Raw genomic sequence first — 21,984 nt, 5'->3', positions numbered from 1 at the left:
TATTACATAACTGCACTTAATGACAGTGCTAGCAGTCTGAAATGTTTGGCAGTTTTGACAGATCGTTCTAGTACCTGTGGTTGGCCATGCCTTTTCTTCAAAGCGGCGTGTTTGTATAATTGAGTGGCAAAGAGGTAAGCTGTCCGAAGGTGCTTGCAGTCGAATGCTTATGAACCTTTTGTGATGACATCAAGTAATGTCATCCTCTTAAAGTGATATGCAGGTATCTGAGCTAAGGAGTTTTTAAACGTTCTGACAGTCTTTTTGTAAGTGCACATGTAACCTGCTGCTAGAGCTTGCTCACAGAAAAATTACAGCCTTTTGTTCCACAATAACTTCTAACCTTGTAATTTCCTAGTGTGTTTTTAATGTAGCAAAGAGTAGATCCTGACTTAAAGGGAGTGGCAACTGATTTTCAAGAAGCATTCCCCTCTTCTGGCACGATGGAAAGCCTACTACCTGAAGTACCTGAACCCATGGTAGTTATTTCGGGAAACGTCTGGAAATTATGAAACATAATTTTTCTATCTGCAAAATCTTTTACTTACTGTGTAGAGGCACTGGCAACAGCGATAACTGATAGTGATAGTGACAGAAACGTGCAGGACAGGTGGCAGAACAACTGTTTAATCAAACACTGCAACTGCAGCCATAAAAAGAGCCACAGCAACTTTTTACTTATGTAAAGATGTCACAGTCGTTTTTCGGTTTTGCAAAACTTACTGCTGGGGAAGAAACTGTGGTCGAAGACATGGCAGCTGTGATGTGTTTCCGGGTCTACAATCACTTTCAGTGCAAAAGCATAGCCTTCGAGATCTGTCCGCGTTACTCGGAGGCAACCATGGTGGCACTCTATCAATGAATGGCTCCACTTTCTAGAGCACAGGCAGCACCACTCCTCAATAATATTATTTGCAAATTCCAAATACATAGCTAAATAGACATAATTTACAATATTAGGAAATAACCATCCTTGTGTACTTATAGCACCTGAAACGAACCCCAGAGGCCTAAATATCTATTTAGAATTGGCACTGTTTTCAAAGGCCTAATCACACATTTCATCACAGAGAGTGCCCTGCGTCACTCTTTCGTGAATTTCAGTGCGGATATAAAAATGTAATTCCATACTTAAGTGATAAAATTATGCTTGTTCTTATCATTGTGAAGCATAATCTTTCCATAAGCACAATAATCTGAGGATGCATTCCGGATGCTTGCTGGTCCCATTAATCAAAATAATTCTTAGCACTTGCAACATTTGTTGGCTTATCCTTTAAGGAACATAGTTCATATATATATAATACCTTTAGAATGTAGTCTGAACACTAATATATAGGCAGGACAAACATCGCCTTCATGGTGCAGCATGAAGCATAACCAGCTGTTAAACATGTGTAGTATAGTCCTGAAACTCCATTTCTAAGCTATAATCACCCTGATGTCATCTGGAAACAATAAGCTTGCCCATTTCCTTCTGTTTATGCTTCAGTTGTTTCCAGTGGTACTCTCATGAACATGTATTTATTTATATGCATCAAAAAAGGTTAATGCAATAGTCTGGAACATTTTCCCTGCAGCTTGAGAGGTTCTTCCGCTGTCTGCACGTTTTTCTTCTTCTTTTTTTTGTAAGGTCCGATAATCAACATCATGTTATTGCATTTTGTCATAATATGTGACGATAATGTGCATCTCAGACTCTGAACCAGGATAATGATTTGCTATTTCAAGATGTGCAATATGACAGTAGCTAAACTTGTATGTGCACTAATGCTCTTCTATGCTCGCATGTGGCCTTGCTTTTGACCAAGGTCACATTAGTTATTTTTTCTTTAGCAGCCCACATGCACTTAATTCTGTGTAAATAAATGGGCTGAGAATGTAAGTGTAGCAAAACAACGATGGGAATTGGGCCTGGACCCGGACGCCTGACTCATTCGTCATCTGGTAGCAATTGAGCAAACAGCACATGTGGCCGCCGCTCGTGCTCGGCGCCTCTTCTTCTTCTTTATTTGCAACACACTCCCGGCCCCATAAATATGCAATGGCCAGTTTCAAGCAAGTACACTATTGCATGGCCTCAGTGCCTATACTGTACGCTAGCCGTGGATGCTGAGCTAGTTCATTGAGCAGCAGTTCAACTGATGACAGGAGTAGTTCAAGTGACAACCTGAACAGCGATACAGGTGGTGATCGATTGAAGTGATGATCAGAGTTGCAGTGTCTGTGTTGGCTTGAGTGGTAAAGATCAGCGTCAGGTCCTGACATTGCCTTGCTCCTCTAGTTCCAAAGACGTCTCCTTTCGTCTGTATGGTATGTCGTGGGCATTGTAATACATCTGATGCTGCCTTGTTATCATTCACATTTCGACTTGGTGCATTGGCAGTGGCCTTACATCGCAGGCGTCCTTGTGGCTTGACATTGCATTTGTGCAGTATGTGTGTCTCTTGTTGTGTTGAGCTTTGCTGGATTGTCATGCGGCAGCGTTCATTCCTGAAGGGCAGTGCTTGTACACCTGCGTTTTGATGTAGTTGCATATTTTCATGCTGGTACTTGTAGTTGAATTACCGTTAGAAGTACATGAAACCATCGTCGGCAATGGCCTTGAGCCTCATCTGTTATGCTTGGACAGCCTTGTAGGAGGTGACATTTCTTGCTTTTGGGAGACTTCGTGACGCTTCTATTGGACTTGGGTTCCTCAGGCATTTCTGCAACAGCTACTTTAGGCCACATTTTGGAAGCTTGGTAAACAATGAAAGAGCTCCGGTGGTGTCACGGGCTCTTCCATGACGAGGGGAGCTTTGTACTTGTATTCATTACCTTCCTCGGTAATGTCTTGTATGCCAACTGTATTCAGGTGCAACATCAAAGAACTGCCACTTTCAATGACGCATAATCTCTGGGAGGCTCTCCAGTACCAAAGACCAGATATCTGCTCTATACATTTGAACCTTGGGAGAAGTTGTGGAGGGTTACCTGGACCTTCCATCCAAAACGGGTTTCCACTGCAGTAACTTAAGGCGATAATCAAGCTATCTGGCTGGTTACAACATCCCAGTAGATATCGGAGTCAATGAGAATGCTTATCTTGTTCTCTCGGAAAGTATCTGCTGCAGGGCTTGCATCAGTGCGAACAAGACTAAGGTTTGTCATCATGGTGATGATCGTGCCATCCGCTGGTGCACTGGTTACAGCAGAGATGTCTGACACTTCGAGAGCATATATAGCGATCTCATTGGTACTGTGCTGGCTCCAGAGTATGGCGCACACTCGTTTCGATGTAAATGTCACAGGGCAGGTTTCAGCACCACTTGAAATGTAGCAAAACAGCAGTGGGAATTAGACTCGGATGCCTGACTCATTCGTCATTTGGCAGCAACTGAGTGAGAAGCGCCTGTGGCTGCCACTCGTTCTCAGCTGTTCTTACTTTTTTATCTAAAACAGTAAGTATTTGCAGGGTGTGGACACTTAAGAAATTGAAACATCACACATAAAAAATAAAAATGACATGGAACTGGAAATTGATAATGGTAGAGGACCTCAAAGAGGGAAAAGTTGGAACTGGCAGTAGTAGGCCAACACAGAGAACCTGGTTTGATAGTCTTGCTTGTCATTCATTGCAGGCTCGTTCGTGGTTCCTGGCCATTGGGTTCACACTATCGTTTGGTGCTATGTTCTCAAAGATATGGAGGGTGCACCGCCTTACGACAAAGTCCAAGTCCGAAAGCAAGGTATCTTTGAGAAGGAACTGAAAAATCCCCATTACCAAGCAGCGGGAGATATATGTGCAGCCATCTGAAGTGATGTTTGCATGGGCAAAGGATTATATTACAATGAAAAGTCTTAATTTACTGTGGGCAGTTGCCTTCCCTAGTACCAACTTTTTTAAATTCAATGCAGGTCATAAGCAGTTCAGCCTTTTACGTGACAGATCTAGTAATTATTGGAATATCATTTCTATTGCAATCTTTATTAAAACGTTCCTATGGTAAATAGTGCTGTGGATGCACCATAAAGCAGTAGGTGCCACTTACTTGCACTTTGTCATGACTAGGCTGTTTGTATACCGTGAGTAGAAACTATATCAGTGATATTGTGAATGTCACTCTTGATGAATACATGTAATTAATGTGTAAACTTCAACATAGCATGTTGATTTTGTCCATTAAACTCTTAAATGCTGTTCACAGGATAGCAGTATCTGTTTCTGTTGCAGGTTTGTGGAGTTCGAAACTTGGCATTTCAATTGACCACTGAAATCATATTCTGTGACCATCAGTGACTGTACTTTGATGTTTCTTTTGAATGCAAAAAATTTAAGTTTATATTGCTTTATGGTTTTCTAATGAGAGCCTTTACTCTTTCCGTATGTATTTGAAAAGAAAATTAGGTTAATCGGTTCTTAAAATGAATGAGGCAACAACAGTACTGAAATATAATAGTTTTTACTATGCATGCAGAACCATGTACACATCCATTCATAATGTTTTTAAAGACAAAGTGAGCATTGTCAGTACTTTAGCCGCCATGGTGGTGTAGTGGCGATGGCATTGTGTTGCCAAGCCCGAGGGCACGGGATCAAATCCCGGCCACGACAGCCGCATTTCGATGGGGGTGAAATGCAAGAACGCCTGTGTGCCATGCATTGGATGCACATTAAAGAATTCCAGTTGGTCAAAATTAATCTGGAGTCCCCCACTACTGTGTGCCTCATAATCATATCGTGGTTTTATCACGTAAATTCCAGAACTTAATACTTTAATCTTAATTGTCAGTGCTGCGTGGCTGTTTGCCGCTGGGAAATTCAAGAAATGTAAGTAGCGAGGCTACAGTGTCGTGTCCTGTGTGCTTCTAGTTCTGGTCCTGCATCATTTAGCGCTACTTGAGTATGTCTCAATCCTGCATCTTTATTACAGGTAACCAAAAACCTACAATTATTATTCTGCGTGCTGATGAGATCAAACAAAATTGATACTATGTTATTCATCTGTCAGTTCCTTTTTACTGCTTGTTAGGAGAAAGCCAGGTGATCACACTTTGTACATTAAGAAGTCTCTATTTTACCTGCTAAGAATACTGATAAAGCACATAGAAGCAGGCATACTGCTGAGGTTTCGCGGGTGCTGAAAGCAAGCATGTACTAGAAGAATTGGTAGAACCATGCTAGAGGGTAGCCTGCAGAATAAATAAACTCAGCTGCTTTCATACTACGTGTTGGGTGCCTTGGTTTATGCTTAAAGGGTGAATAAATTAAGATTATAACGCTTTTGCTTTTTGCTGTAAATTACTTAAAAGTTGACGTCCTTCTTGGAAATGGTGCTGCCATACTATTGGGTGCAAGTGCTGCAGATATTTAAGTATGGTCCATAGGAAGGATGTCTAAGTGGTGTATTCTGCAGTCTGGTGAATAGAGCTATGCCATGTAAAGGTATTAACTGTGCCACATGTAACACTGGAGCAGCTAACATTGGTGTAGAAATATCTTATCAAGGCTGTTCTTGATTCAAGTTTGCTAACAATGTTCAATCTGTTCAGAACCGCACTGCCCGATATGTGCTCTCTAATTACTCTCGCTACGCCAGCGTTTTTTCAGTGAAAGCTAATTTAGGTCTACTGACACTTCGGTCACACCGCTAGTGCTTCCTCTTAAACCTTATCACAAATTTTTTTACACTAACTCAACACCTAAAACAATGTTTTCCTCCCTCCAGGTTACATGTCGTCACGGATCGATCATAAACTCAAGTTTAAAATTCCGTTATGCCGCACTAACACTTGCCATGCCTCTTTTTTGCCGCAAACAAGCAGTGACTGGAACCACCTTCCCGCCTCCGTCGCTGCAATTGAAGACCTTGCCGCCTTTCAAGTTGCGGTTAACAATTTATTGTTAGAAAACTCCTGTCTGTAATACCCTTGTGTCCTGAGAGTATGAAAATAAATAAATAAATAAACAGAGCAGGCAACTTGCTCTCTCATGACACATGCAAGAATTCCAGTGCATGGCACATATATAATGTAACCATTTGTTGGGCTCTCACTTTCTTGCTGACACCTTCCCACCCTCCCTTTAATACACATCTGTATACTGCCTAGGACATCGAGGGTTTGTCTTTTTTGCATGACTGAGCTTCATGGTGGTTTAACTCACCATAACGTACGAAATAGAAGAAAAAATATATCACCTTGTGACATTATATTCCCAGCATAGTTTCAAATGTAATGTGAAGTGCTTTCTCAAGACATAATGCCACTAAAAAATTTTGTGTTATTGTCATGCAAATATAGTAAGTAGAACAAAATTGGTAGTGACATACCCAGAAAAGCAAAATTATGTGAAGTACTGCGAAAATACTACCATCATTGCTGTTATCTATGTATTGATACACAGCTTTTGAACTTGAAGCTGTTTTCTCTTTGGCACGATGCCTACATTGTGGATATTATAAAGAAATGCTGCGTCTTACCTCTTCCATCTTGTGCATGCAACAAAATGACATGTAACAGTGCTGCTGGGTTTTCTTTCTCATGGGATATTTCATTGATGACATACATGCAAGAGTATACTACACACCAAATGGCTAAGCTCTTTTTTTGGTTTTTGAACGCTCAAGAACCACTTGAGCAACACAATTCAACTTATTTATACAGCTCAGTAAGCTTTTTTTATCTGTATCAGCTTAGTATGTGGTGTTCAGATGTGACTACCATATAGACTCGTGTAAGGGCCGCACTTTTCCTTCACAATTTTGACGAGGTGTGGCCTTTACGCAGGACCAAACATTTTGGTCAAAATTGTGCGCACCCCATATCACCGAATGTACCAGTGCATCAGAGGTCAACACGCAGCTCTCGCCATCTAGTAGCGGCACGTGGAATTACACAGCGTTTGAAAATTCTTGGAAAATTCAGGTTGGAAATTCTTGTCCCAAATTTTGGGCTGCCAAGTTGGGGGTGCGACACTTACACAAGTGCAGCCCTTACACGAGCCTATGTGGTATAACTTACACTAAGCACTTGATCTTCCAGTCCCATAGTGCAAGTCCTACGTAGACAGTTTTGCTATACTGCCACTATCCGGCAACCTTTGAGCACTCCTTCTTAATAGTCCCTGTGGTGCACGTACCCCTTGCACTATTGCAGGAAACACAAAATCTTTCATGCTATGTAGGGCCTGTCATTCCAGCATGTGGAGAGCTGGAAGCTGTATGGGATGGTGGGCGGCCTCGTGTTGGTGGATGCAGTGATCCTGTCTGCCTGGCAGCTGGTGGACCCCATGCAGCGCCACCTCGAAGTCTTTCCTCTTGAACCACCTGCCCTCTCTGATGAGGATGTTCGTATTGAGCCTGCCCTCGAGCACTGCGAGTCACGCAATCATGCCATATGGCTCGGTGCGTGTTGTCTGTTGTGTTGCTTGATCCAAGTGCAGATATATTTTTGTGATGCCTTGCTAGTTGGCTGGGAGCAGCAGTCATCATGTCCTTTTTCTTTTATCCTCTCATTGTGGCTGTACCTAAAAACTAAAAGAAAAGCATGTTTTCTGGAAAGACTGCACACCGGTAAGCTTATCAATGGGTACTAGGGCAGGTAAACACACGTGGCTGTGTTGGAGATGGCCTAGCAGCAGCTTTTCATGTATGCAGCTCTTAATATTTAAGAAAGAGAGAGAGTTAATGCAGCTGGTTAGGTCAAAGAGACCTCTACTCCTAGATAAACATGTTCCCATGCACTAGCAGTGTCTTCATCACTGATCTCAGCAATGCATGAAAGATAGAAGCACCTTGTGCTTGCATATGTTCACTCACTTTTCTTATACTTTGAATAAGCTAGCGCACTGCACATATTCAAGTACATCTACAAGGAGCCAATAAACTTTTTTCAGTGCGAGTTCCTAGGCCACCATCATAACTTGCACTAGACTATTGTGTGCGTGTGTGGGCACCTTGCTTGAAGACATTAACCCTTTGAGGATATGGAGGCGATGGAATGTTAGAAAAAAATTTAGCTTTTTGAAATGATGTGCCACCTGGCGTCGCTTCGAGGGTTCTTCAACTTTAATTTCTCAATGCGCCTCTTCGATTATTCTTCCCTGACAATCCTAGACTGTCTGAGAAGGTGCATATTCAGTGCTCATTGGCTGGGAGCACTGCCTTGGGCAGTCCGGAACTGTCACAGACGGATAACTGAAGAGGTCCAATATGCTCCTCGTTCCTCGAAAAGGAGGTCATCGAGGAACCCTAGCTACAACCTTCCGTTACTTCTAGAAAAAATTCTTATTGTGCTGCTGGCCCTCGGTTTCCGCCAAAACAGTTTTTTTGCTTTGCTTTATGGTGGTCGCCACCGTGATAGTTTGGAGTATTCCCGCTTCACCTAATTTACTACTGCATGCTCATGCCCACCCTTGCATGCTTTATAATAGGCATTCTTGCACATGTCATTTCAAGTTACGAGTAGCAGGAAAACTGATTTCTGCCTTCTTTCTTATAAAAGCGTTACCATGAGATGCTTGCCCGCAAGGCTCTCCTGTAGGCATGTGATTACTTTATTTACAGGCAAGTGCTTGCTAACTGGTACTGCTGTGCATGCATCTTATTTTGCAAGACATGCAAGAACTGATAGAATCTCGTCTAGTCATCTAACAGTTGATTACTGCAAGTTTCTCATTCGCTTCGTTTTTCTGGGGGGGGGGGGGGGGGGGGGGTGCGCCACTGAGTTTGCCTGTGGAAGCTCACGTGGCATGCCTCGCTTTCACTATGGCCATGCATATGTCCCTGGGACCGTGTTTTCTAACAATCCACTTCATTTTGCATTCTTTCTATACATAGAATGTGTAGAGGCAGTTGAAGATGCAAGGAGTGGTGCCACTGTGATCTGTACCAATGCAGATGTTTAAAGCTTAATAATAAATCACACAGTTTATGTGGAGCACTCAAATTTGTCCTTTCACCTGCCCTACCAAATGAGTGCCTTTGTACAGAACAGTCAAAACCATTTCAGGGTCCCTAAGTATTTCACACAAGCAGACTGAGCTAATTTACTGCATCCTTCTTCTTCTCTTTCTTGCCACAGGCGTGATGTACAGCTATAAGGGCTTGTTGCTCATATTTGGCATCTTCCTTGCATATGAGACGCGGAGTGTCAAGATCAAGCAGCTGAACGACTCGCGCCTCGTTGGCATGAGCATATACAACGTTGTGGTGAGCACCTGAAATTTTCTAGTACTCGGGTTGTCAGTCGAACCAAGAACTCTTGAAGTATTAAAGGATTCATTCTTGGTTCGTCACAGACCATTAATAAAATTATAGTGTTATGAGGGTAGAGTGTATGGATTAATATGTCGTAATTATACATCACTTCTCATGCATTTGTGCGAAATATGCAAAAAGTTATTTTTATGAGTCTTTGGAAGGCTTGTTTTTATGGACAAGCTTTTCAAGCTCAGTTGGTACCGGAAATGCACTGTCAAGGGACTTCAGCTGGATGTGCAATAGCGAAGAGTGTCTTTTCTGTGCTGTGTTGCATTTGTTGCAAGTTGTGCTCGTAGGGCGCATCAAAGAGGATAAAGTAAAATCTGCTCAAGACTGGCAGAATACAGATGTTAGGTTTGTAACATTGAGTTCGCCATGTTTGTACTGCTTAGCGCTGTGTGCCAATAAACTCTGCAGCAGTGTGTTTTCTCACATCATATTTTGGTGCCAAACGAACCAGGAAGCCAGCTAGTGCCTTTGCAACTTGCGGTTTCATCTGGGAAACACTTTCGCCATCTTGCATGACGAGGGCACAAGAGCCTCTGATTGGCTGTCTGAGCAAGCGCTGCGGGTGGGCCAGGATCATTTTTTGCAGGGGGGTGTCGACGGCCCATCCGAGGCAGCGCGGTCATGGTAGGGTCAGTTTGTATAGGTGTTCTGTGGTAGGGTGGCTAGAATCCTAGTCATGGTAGGAAGAGCGGTTGGATGGAGCCACGTCGCCGAGTTTCCCCGCCAACGCGAGGGAAAGCCAACTTCAGGGAGCACTTTTCCGCTGCTTGATGTTCGATAAATCGGGAGTCGCTGCTATTTTTGTTCGATGTAAGACTTTTGCTATATATACTCATTGTAACTATACCGTGTCCAGAAATTGTTCGATATATAGGATAATTCGATGTAAATGGGTTCGATTGTACAGGCATGGAAGCACTGTGCCAATTGTGCCATCGTGCGCCAAACCACCTGCCTGCGCCCACATTTGCCAAAATGCGACTTTTGGGAGGAACCCCTAAGCTTTGCACGGTCCACCTCTTTAATGACAACTACAGAGCGTTGTCCACAAGGTCAATTTTATCTGATTCATTTAAGTGGTCGCTCCGCAGGAAAAGTGTACATTGTTTGTGTGCGGGGCAAATTGGCAATTTTGGCGGCTCTTACGACTTCTTCTTGGATTGTAGTGCGAAGTGACATACACGCAGACTAGAAGACAGGACGAGCGCTAACTCTTGTGGGGTTCTGACCTGTGCTCTTGGGACAAAGTAATGACAACACAGTAGTGCAAACAATCACAAGGGCATTTATTGCACCTTTCATAGACTAATGCCTGCTAGCCGAGTTGCTATCCACAAAGCATGCCGATGGGCGTGTGCCAAATCGCGAAAGTCCGACTCACCGTGTCCACATAGTGAGCGAATATGTTCGCCCCATGCTGGACACCAACGCCTGGTCGTTCGCTCGTGCGGTCACGCGAACGGTTGCGCGTTCAAACGATCATGTTCGTCCATTCCAGGGTAGGCTTCGCGAGACGGTCTCGCAAAAGCATGGATCGGCGCTTGTGCAGAACGTCCGCGCCGCTTGCCGACTCCGACCTTCTCCATTTTGTGCCCAAGTAACCCCGCTGTTAGGTGGCGTTAGCAGAGCCACACTTGCGCCATCTCTCACAATGTGCTTCAACCAGATTGACTGCCGCTTGCACTAAGCCACGCGGCGAAGCCGGATTACAGGAGACAGGAGCTATGCGGGAAAACAACATATCAGGGGACGCGTGAGAGTCGCGCATTCCCACACTCTCAACTAAATCTTTATTGAAACTATCAACATATATATAAGTGATTGAAAATACCGCAGTATACGAACATGAGAAGGTCTAAAGACTATCAGTTAAACATATCAAGAAGTAGGGATGCCAAAAAACCACGAGAAAAAAAAAAAATCGCGTTCAGCGCGTTCAGCTTGCTCTACCAGCCGCCATTTTTTTTTGGTGTCCCGCACTAACAGCGGCAGCCGCCTGCTTGTCATCCCGCAGCAAATGCGGGATAAAAAAAGAAAATGTTTCTTTTCGTGGGCAATTTAACCCACGTAATTATCGCACCCCTGAATTTGCTTCAATTTTTTTTTTACAAAGAAGTGCGATCATTATGCAAGTAAATACAATATGTATGCTCACTTGCTTGCTTCTGTGTGGATGGTGCTTCTTGGCCATACCTGGCCCTTGCACCACTAAACAACACATTCTTTCATTGCTTCTATGCGCGTATACACAAGCCGCACCAAACAAGGAATGGCAGTTAGCTTCTACAAAGAATGTGTGGTAGCACAAGCTCACTCCTGGCTACATGCCTTGGCAGACATTGCTTTTGATTGAGCTTAATTTATAGTGCTTTGAAATACTTATCAAAGCCGTTAAACATATTTGTTTTCTTTTTAGAGTTGTTTTCTTTTTGGAGTTGTTCCTTGCATAGCATAATCTCAGAAAGAAAGCTGATATGCACCATGCTGTAGCTGCCATGGTGAGCCCTCTCGTTGGTGATATGCTCGGATAGCTTCATTCTCTAATTGGTCTCTGTTGGCCACGTGGCATCAGGCGCATGACAAGCACATGCCAGGGTAAGCGCCCATATCTGACTAGTGCAAATGTCCGTACCTGCATGCGCTTCTCTGTGCTCGTGCTGTCTTGCGGCACTTGGGAACATGCACACATGCATAGATGCGACCTGGCACACGCAGGCAAGGCTATGTAAAGTGTGGGCTTTACGTACTAGAATGTTTTTAATTGGCCATCATTGAAGCGCCAGCCACTCAAGACAGTGATATGAGTAATAGCAAAATGATCGCTGCAGCAATGGCCAATCACGAATGTCACTTAAGTAAGAGTTTCTTTAATATGGGTGCTTATGTTCAAAATAACTTCCCTGCAAAAAAAAAAAAAAGAAACTGATCTAATAGACTTATTGGTTGCATTGTCAGTATTAGTCTAGTGCATTTCATTCCTACATTACCTCAGCTTTTGGAGTTGAAATATGCGGCAGTAAAATTGATGCCATTCTGATAGTGTGGTGCCTTTACAATGCAGATGCAACAGCTTTTTCACAGATTTAGCATTATATGCCACAAATGACCTCTGCTGTACTATAAATTATCTTTTTACAGCACTAGAAAGTAGCCGTTGTGAAAATATTTCTGAACTGCACCACAGTCAGAGAGAGAAGAATCTGATTTCTTTCTTAAGCTGTGGAAATGTGATACATATTTTATGGAAGTGCCACGTTTCACATTCTGCTCTTTGTTTGTTCTATTGTGGCTTAAAATCAATGCAAAAGGTGACCTTGAGCTGAACTGAACATGGTAAAGGTGTGCAGGAAGTACAACTTCGCCACAGTGTGTTTATACCTGCTGTTTTGGCAGTGACTTAGAATCCAATTCAGTGAATGATTTTCATGTGCCTATTTACTGAGAGCACAGTTGCTATGTTTAAGTGCTCAAAATTTGTTCTCTCTCTCTCTTTATTGTAAGTCTAGCAGCTTTGGTATATGTTCAAGTATTTATATACGGCTTTGTAAGCTCAGATATTTTCACAGAAATTCATAATTTGCAGAGTTAGCACTTTCTTCATTTTAATACTGTTTCTTGATCAGTGAAGCATTTGACACACTTGCAGTACATGGATAAAGTTGAAACATGCTTTCGTGCGTGTGATAAGTGCTTCACTTCACATTGCCTGCATAACAGCAGCAGCCTGCAGCTACTATAACTTAATAAGCTGTGAGGTATGCTTGAATGGGAGGTGATGATATGCTGTAATTTTGTAGAATAGATTCCTTGATAATGCTCCTACCTTTTCTTTTTCTTTCCACACCTCTATGGCCAGGTGCTGTGTCTGATCACGGCGCCAGTCACGTTGGTGATTGGCAGCCAGCAGGATGCCACCTTTGCGTTTGTCGCCCTGGCCATCATCTTCTGCAGTTTTCTCTCCATGGCACTCATTTTTGTACCCAAGGTGTGTTTGTCTTCTAGTGTGAATTCAACAGGAAATCAGTCAGAATAGCATGACATGCAGTCATAAATGCTAGCAAGAGCGCTTGTGTACGTAATTCACATGATAGTAACACTAACATGAAAGCAAAACTCAGTACATGCACGTACTTAATAATCGAGATTGTGCGAAAAACCTTAAATTTCTGGCTTTTGATCATTGTTGGTAACTCTAGTGAGATCCATGCAGCTGCTATGATGCTTTACCCGAACATGTAACACATGCTTCTAGCAGCATAGTTAACAAGCGTAGACTCTGAGTGAGCATCAAAACTTCCAGTAAGAATAACCAGAGCAAGCTAGCACTGCGACTGGTAAATTCTAGTGTCATCTCAATCAGGAACTGCTAAAGCATATCTTGATAATTATGTCAGTGGCAGCAAACAATATTGTTTTGTGTGATGTTACCTGCTCTAGCTATCAACAGGCACTGTTAAGTAAATCATGCACAGACTGAAAAACACCTCTGCTTTCCAGGTGTACCATTTGTCATGCTAGTCTCAGCTTGTGAATTCTGGTTTCAGTTCAGCTGAGTGAAATTTCGGTTAAGTGTCAGTGTAAGTTTGAAGACACCTTCCTTTGTTGTGAGTAATAGCTTATGAGCAGGAGGGCTTACTAAAAGGCTTCATTATCTGTTGGCTTCATATGGTTCTGACTAACAAAAATCCCCTCAGTTCCCCTTCTTCTGGTTAAAATTTTCAGAAGTGCTTCGGAAATATACTGAACTTTGTTAGTTGATGCATATGATGGAACAGTGTAGGATGTAAATAAACAAGGCAAGCATCTGTCTGCCCTTCACTATGTCCTGTCCTTTCAATAAAATGCTGCCTTGCACCAAGCATTGTTAAACAAGATAAAAGCATCATCAGTCACCCAAATAAATATAGCTGATATGCAGCAAGAGCTTCATTTTCTTTCAGTTTGATGCACACTTTCAAGCTATAATAGATTTAAGAGAAGCAAAATGGGTTTTAAGGCATGAAAATAACTTCATTTTATTTATTTATGTACATGTTTGTTTGTTTGTTTGTTTCACTTGACTTCATGAATTAGTAATTTAGTGTGATAATATCAATGTAAATTTAACTTGATTTGCTTAGCTCATTTGTTTGTTTACACTGTACTGTAGTGCTTATAAAAGTAGGCTTTATTGAATATTAAAAATTTTTGAGTATTCAGTTAAATATTTCATTTAGTCTTTCACATTGATATTTGGGACTATAGAAGTACTCAGTGTGAATGAATATTATAATCAGGGTGCACACCACCAGTGGTGTTAGTTCCAATAAGTAACTTGCAGTGGCATTAACAAGGCACACAACGAGATGTCCTTGTGTGCCAACTCCCAATGTCACAAAGTATAAGAATAAGAAGCAAAAGGGGAATGGAGCTCTAAAACTTGGCATATTACCCAGAAAATTATGCTGTGTACCTGTATATGGTTAGCTATGTGCCTCATATTTAAAAGGAACCTAAAGGCATATATCATGTCAATGTGGACTGTTAAAATGCCATTCCATAAACCCCACAGCACGTTTTATGCGAAGAAAATGCTTAGTTTAAAGGGTTCTTCACCAGGTCTGACCATTTTGAGACAAGTGCGGTGCATACAATGTGCGCTCACGATCATGTCTGCTAAGAATTACACCACTACACGCCGCGGAAAGAGCTGAAATTTCAAACTAAATGCCATTTTTCCTTCTCGCGGGTGCTGCGCTCCAGGATGGGGGGGATGACTTGCAAGTGCGCGTACATACATGTATATGCTGTGACGTCGCTCATAGTGACCTGTGACACTTTGAGAATTATTCAAGGCAACATCTGTTATTGGTGTAATCTGTTGCTTCAGTAGACGAATTAAAGTTCAGAGAAATAATAAAACACACAAACTGAATATCTGTGTGTGTTGGTTTTACTTCTCACTGCAGCAAAAGAGACGTATTTCTGTTTTGTCTGCTTGTTCCCATGTCGTGCAGTCGCGTGCGCTAAGAGCGAAAGGACATAATTTTCTACTGTTTTTCAGCGCACGATCATGCTCTATGGTTCGCTTGCGTCTGCCTCAGTGTTCATATAACACTGACTAATACTGCGAGTCAGGTGTTCCTGTGCACAGCTCGCAAAACAAGACAAATGCAACAGCTCACGCGCGCGACCATTAGCGGAAATGTGCTGCACAGCAAAAAAAGCACGAGAGAGAAAAAATGAAGGCGGGACCTATGATGTATGCATCGCATGATCCTCCAGCTCCGGTATGGGAGAACGCAGGGAAGGAATTTCGCTTGCGGAGGCTAGATGGGGCAAATGAAGAAAGTGTCCTTGTTGGTAGTGACACTCACCTCCTGAAATCATGGGTTTGCGGCACTGAAATATTTCTATCTCGGTTATTAGAGCACCAATTTGAAAAATAATTGCGGTAGAATCATCCTAAGAGGGCACATAAATTCCAGTGTATAACTAAAATTTGCTATGTGGCCTGGTGAGGGGCCCTTTAAGAAAAAATTTTATCTGAAAGGTCTGCATTCCTGTAGTGCAATTCAAATCGCCCACCACAAGTTAGGAGTTGTGATCTTTTACAAACCGGATATGCCATCACTGCCCTTTACTGCCATCAGTTAGTAAAACAGTGACTGCCCACCGGCGCTGCAGATTTTTTCGTAAAATTTGACAGCACAGCCAGAAACCGAGTGAATTAGGCACAGCCAGCAGGATCTCAAGACATCACATGGATGCAGCATTTTCTGCTGCTTGCAGAAATTTCACTGGTCGCCCAGAAGTCCACACCGTGGCCTGCCCGTTACTGCATGATTGGGTAGCAGCACGACAGCAACCACTGCGTTCGCTTCAGTTTGTATTCGGTCTTGGTACTTGCTCTTCTTTGCGAGCATCAAATAAATGGTCAAATGAGCCTTCGCTTCGTCTGATCTCACACTGAGTACTAATTATCCGACATCACGCACACGCACAATCTCGAAGGCCATGGAGTCCCGAAAGTTTTTTTGATTTCTAGCTATCAGATGATGCCACAGCATACTAGCTATGATGGCATATTAAATCTAGATCTAGTACCCTCTGGTTAAAATGTTGCCATCATGGCACATTTGAGAGGGTTGTTTTTGTTAACAAGCATACAACTGTGTTATTCAGACAACAATGAAAGCTCCTTGCTACCTTTTTCTGCGATGTCACACCCATGTATTTAGGATCTTTCTGTGAAGAGTGCCCAAAATTCCTAAAGATAGAGCACTCAACATAAAAATTTGATTTTTTACAAACCGGATTATTGGGAATGGCAGGCATCTGAAACAGGTTGTGTGTTCAAATTTTTTCAATGATTAGTCAAGTATGTTAAATAATTAATTAGCACAGTATACGACTACCGACATTGTAAAGTTCATAACTAGTGATGGCGTGATTGCATAGCAGTTTTGAAATCACGTAAAAAGTATTTTCCCTAGACCCTGCGCCATGAGAAAGTGTCTCGCTGGGAAACTGAAACTAAACACTTGAGGAGTGCAGGAAACCAAACGTACAAGAAATGTCCGCTGCTGACATTCACTGACGTCTCCCATTTGTGCCACATGAGATGAACCGTCTTTTTTATTTTGACGTGCTGACAATGGCTCATGAGGTGTCCTTGGCTTTCGTCGACAGTGCAAAAAAATTGGCCATCACATATAATTTGCAAGCTATAGGTGTTAACTTAAACAGTCACAAAGGGCATGATTATAAGTTTATCAGAAGCGGCAGGCACGCGCGAAAAAAAAATGCTAGAAAAAAAATTAAACAAAGGAGTTAGTGTGTTTACCACACAAACAACACACGCACACAGACAGACAGACAGACAGACAGACAGAATGAAATAATCATCCCTATACCACACGTGCCACCAAGCAAAGCTCTAGGAAAGCATGGCCAAGCACCTAGTGTGCTAAGGCTAGTTTTGCTGCATCGATGACGTGGCGTGGGAAGTGCCCGCCTCAAGCTGCGTAATCACTTTGTTGAAATAAGAAAGATGGCTTGTCTTGCATGGTGCAAGCCGGGAGACGTCAGCAGCTAGCGTTTCTTGTACACATGGTTTCCTTTCCTTCTCAAGCCCTCAGTTTCAGTTTCCCCGCAAAGAAGTGAGAAACTTTCTTGTGGTGCAGGGCCTACGAGAAGGATGTCTGGTGCGATTTCAAAACTAATATGAGATCACGCAGACAGTAGCTACAAATTTTACATTGTCAGTAACCACGTAACTGTGCTAATTAATTAGATTTAATGTATTTACCTAATTATTTAGATTATAATAACGCTTGATCTCTTTCCTGATGTCCACCATTCCCCATAATTTGGTTTGTAAAAAATCACATTTTATCTTGAGTGCACTCTTAGGAATTTTCTGCAGTATTGGCAGTAACAGCTGGTATAGTTCCACAGCGAGGCACAAAAGCACTACAGGGTCTGTCCGTCACTGTCACTTGAATATTGCGTGCATTGGGTTGACTCTTTAGTGCGAGCTTTGTGAGACAGCAAAGCAATCGCAGCACTATGTGATACAGAACATACCAAAACACGAGAGCGCGGGTGGCGCAAAGTCGAGCGAAAACTGAACCTTTTGACCATCCACTGCTTCATTGTCAAGGGTAACTTCAGTTAGTTCTTTTTTCTAAGAATCGAATGGAACTGGACAAGTTGCATTTTCTTCTGTCTTATAATACGATGCAATTATCTTTTATTTTCAGTGGTTGAGTACTACTGGCAGGATTATAATGAGGAGTTGCTATGCCATCGGGCTAGTATTACTAGAATGACTCGGTAAAGTCTCAAAATGTGCCCTACATTTACTTCAGTTTCTCAGTTACTAAAGCTCTTTTCTCGGTAATATTGATACCTCAGAGGCTTTTCAGTATTAATCTACCATACTTTTTCTTGACTTAATATTTGCTTTTAATGTCCCTTCAATGCAGTGTCCTGAACAAACACAGTCTGCTTCTGTGAATTCAACATTGATCACTGGGCAAACATATCTGGCAATTCAAATTAAAAGAAATTGCAAGATTGTCTGAATTTTTTATCATTTCTTTTACAATAATAATTGGTAACCGCTTGCTGCAAAGTACCGCAAAGGTGAACATTAGAAAAAAAAAACTGAAATTTTAGTACTCCAAGATGTCCATTGTACAACTTTTATCAAGAACAACACTTTTTTGTAGAATAGCTTGAGCTTTACATGATAGTCTCACAATAAGTAACACATTGCAGATAAAATTCCTGAGATGAAGCACCGTCTCTGCCTTGCAAATGAAGGGTTCCTTTTTTTTAACAGATGAAACAGCTTTGAATTATTTGTCAAGTTTTATAGACTACCCACAACTATTATTTGAGCTGTCCACATCAATATTATTTGGTACTCATTACTGTTCATATTGAATCGATAAACCAATATTCACAGAAGCCTGTGAAAAACCAATGTATGTTCAAAAGCTCCCTATGTAAGCTGTGGTGAATACTGTGACCATAGTCAAGCTCATGACAATGGTAGCAAAAGCTGTTGATGGCTTTTACTGCCCTGTATACTCCACTGATGGCTGGATGCCCACAGTGGCATTAGTATAAAAGACATCAAACAAAGCATGAGATTCATTTCAGCTTTTGGAGAATTGTTGAGTTCTTTCTGCAGCTGGATATATGGACAACATAAGGAACATATGCTATTGTGGAGGTGGGGCAAAAGCTCTTGATGCACATTCAGTTCATTTTTATTTAAGGAAGTACCTATTTTCACTGTCTACCTGCATTTGGCCTACCAGCTTTATTTAGCTATACCATAATAGTGACTTGCTTGTTTTAACATCTTAAGAGACAATCACACGGTATGTTTTTTTTTTTTTTTCTGTACTTGCGGCACGCTCTTTCTTTCCTCTTTCCTACCCTTTTTCCTACCTTCCATTTCTATGTTTCGGTCTCCTCCTTTCTGAAGAGTATGCAGGCGTTGTGCCCCTTCTGGTGGCAGTTGCCAGCCTGGTCCTCGCTTTCCATTTCCTGTCAAGTGTATGTGTGTTCAAAATAAATTATTATTATTATTATTATTATTATTATTATTATTATTATTATTATTATTATTATTATTATTATTATTATATCAATGATTATGTCATGCCACGAGTTCTTGTGCAGATGTCTTCAGCTGACATGCTGAAGGCACTCAAGGCAGCAACTACAAAGAATACATTTTGGCTGTCATTTCAGCTTGGCCATTGCGTGGCACCAGCACTGCACCAGAAGTACTGCAGTAGTGCATTTTATGCAAATGTCTCATCAATCATCTGCCTAAATTTTGGTGTGGTGTTTGTCATCATTTTGGTGTCCCTTTTGTTTTTACCATATGTGCATTGCTGTGTCTAGATTATAGAGCTGGTGCGGCGGCCCCGCGAGCGTGCGGACGTGCGGAGCCTTATGGACACCATCACGAGCAAGGAGGAGGAAGAGAGGCACCAGCGGCTGCTTGCAGAGAACGAGGACCTCAAGAAGCAGATCGCTGAGGTACGTGGCAAGGAGGATTACAGAGGATTCTGGCAAGTTGTGCATTAAACCAAGGGCTGCATGAAAAGATGGGACAAGAGAACAGTGAACAGCAGCAATGTAGGCTTGCAGCTATATTTGATTAACAATCGAAACAAATATTTAGTACTTGTCGTTTTGTTTCAGTGATAACAACAAAGAGTCGAAACAATACATTTTTTGCAGTTTCTTGCCATATGCTTTGTCAGCAGCCTGTAAGATTCGCTGTAGTTCTGCATGGGCTTTTACACTTACGTAGGTCATTGTACTGTCACTCTTTAGCCAGATCAAATGTTTAGAGTGAAAGGGGTGGTGCTATGTGAAGCATAAGCAAACTTGAAATAGGGAGGGCTTGAAGGATGGCACTGAAAGTTTGCTTGAATAGAGTGAGAGGGCAAGAAAGTGCAGTGGTTTCTCAACACAAAATATAGAGGAAAGGAAATAGGTATTATCAGAAACGCACAGTGCTGCAATCCATGCAGCTTGTTGCTGCTGAAATCATACATTGCTTGCAATGTTTTAACTGGCATTCTTTGTCACACTGGTTTCCATAATTTTTCTCCCATCGTTGCAACGAATAAAGTACAAAAAGTAGCTTTAATGCATGTTAGACATTATTAGCTACAAAGTAGTCTGTTAAGTTCAGTGTAAGGTCAGCACATGGGGGGGGGCACGTATACATATACAGATTCTTTATTTTGAAGTCTTACCCCGAATGCAGAGATCTAACTTCGATTGTGCTTGGACTTGACGAAGTCGGCCCGAAGCAAGAAGCGGACTTCAAAACACCCAAGTGGGCTTTTGCGTTTCATAGACGCTCAAGCTTACTTGCTTTGTCAAGTCAAGACTGTGCTTCAATGCAAAAGCAGGTTGCTCGTCTTTGTTCGAAGTCAGCAATAAATTTTTTAGCGTTAGGCGTGTTGTACAGCAAAAAGTATGTATCTTTCCAAATTTCTATCAGGGCATAAGTGCTGAAGTGTAGTTTGGGTAAATTTATTCCATCTGGCAACGGCTGCCACTGCGATGCACAGTGTTGCTTGCGGAAAGCGGCCGTTACCGGCAGGTTTAAGTGGTCTTCAAGTTTTGGTGTTTTGGCGCGCTTTTTAAGTTGCAGGTTTCACCATTTTTTCAAGTCTGTGCTCCACTTTTACACGACAGTGTATTTGAGTGCAAATTAAGAACTTTTATAGTCACATTTATTTCTGTTTCAGCTTCTTCTTAACTTAAAGGTCTTGTTGAGCGTTTGTAGAAAAGGCCATAGAGAAGCGAACGAAATGGTTGGTTCGTATGGTGGTCTTTCAACGGCTTTTGTTCTCGATTGCCACAAGGCGTTCGTGCGCCGTCTGGGCCGGCAACCGGATGCAAGTGGCCGAGATGAGGTATATGGTCGGTTTCTGAGGGAGCACGCGCGTCCCTTTTCATTCCAGCAAAAAGGCGGCAGCCCTTGTTCTGGTCGGGCTACATGACTCTTTGAAGAAAAGACCAAACTATTCGAACACACTAGGCCGGAGTCATAAACAAGAAAAAAACAGCAACATGTGCTGCAAACGAGGAGTACCGAGCGCCGTAGAGTCCCATATGGGTGACAACACCAGATAAAAAACAAAATAAATAAATAAAATGACACATGCAAACGATTTGTCTACTTCGCATGGAAGCTTTGTCGAGAATGAGAGGGAGAGTGTGGCACAGTGATAGACATTGCAAATTGTCAGCGCGTGTCGTCTGCTAAAAAAGTGTCATCTGTTAGGAAAACAAGTTGTGAGGCTCGCGCGACGGCCGGGCGCCGCATTTGGTATGACATTGTTGTCCTGTCAACAGGCTTTGACGCTCAAATGTCGCACTCATGTACGCTCTCCTCCCAAGAGATGCGCCTTAGGATAACTTAGGATAACAAAGAAACTTGAAAGGAAGCCAAGGATCTTGCAATGAGGAACATAACAGGAAATGTAGGAGACATGAGTAGGTCATGTGAAATGCAGGACAGATAACCATTGGTTTATTAGAGTAGCAGAACAGGTGCCAAAGAAAGGGAAATATAGTCGAGGATGGCAGAGGATTAGGTGGTGTGATGAGATTAGCAATTTGCAAGCATAGCTGATGCAGGATAATGTCTTATTTTGTTATAGCGCAAGCTTGACACGGACAACAGAAGACACATCTGACA

General features: G+C 42.2%; 1 protein-coding gene across 5 annotated transcripts in view; it reads left to right on the top strand.

Annotated features, from left to right (window-relative positions):
* Positions 1 to 21,984, top strand: part of GABA-B-R1 (gamma-aminobutyric acid type B receptor subunit 1) — a 133,725-nt gene that overhangs the window by 81,270 nt on the left and 30,471 nt on the right. For 3 of the 5 annotated variants that reach the window (XM_055063750.1, XM_055063746.2, XM_055063749.2), the window contains exons 12-16: positions 3,624 to 3,731; positions 7,169 to 7,388; positions 9,067 to 9,194; positions 13,111 to 13,239; positions 19,662 to 19,799. In XM_055063750.1, the coding sequence (XP_054919725.1) occupies positions 3,624 to 3,731; positions 7,169 to 7,388; positions 9,067 to 9,194; positions 13,111 to 13,239; positions 19,662 to 19,799 (723 nt within the window). Of the gene's footprint in view, positions 1 to 3,623; positions 3,732 to 7,168; positions 7,389 to 9,066; positions 9,195 to 13,110; positions 13,240 to 19,661; positions 19,800 to 20,538; positions 20,734 to 21,984 lie in introns of those variants that run through there. The other 2 variants (XM_055063748.2, XM_055063747.2) reach the window with 2 other exon arrangements.

This window comes from Dermacentor andersoni, chromosome 1 (assembly GCF_023375885.2).
Source record: "Dermacentor andersoni chromosome 1, qqDerAnde1_hic_scaffold, whole genome shotgun sequence".
NCBI classification, from domain to species: Eukaryota; Metazoa; Arthropoda; class Arachnida; order Ixodida; family Ixodidae; genus Dermacentor; species Dermacentor andersoni.
The sequence above is the reverse complement of the archived record's forward strand: the minus strand, read 5'-3'. Positions and strand labels throughout refer to the sequence as shown.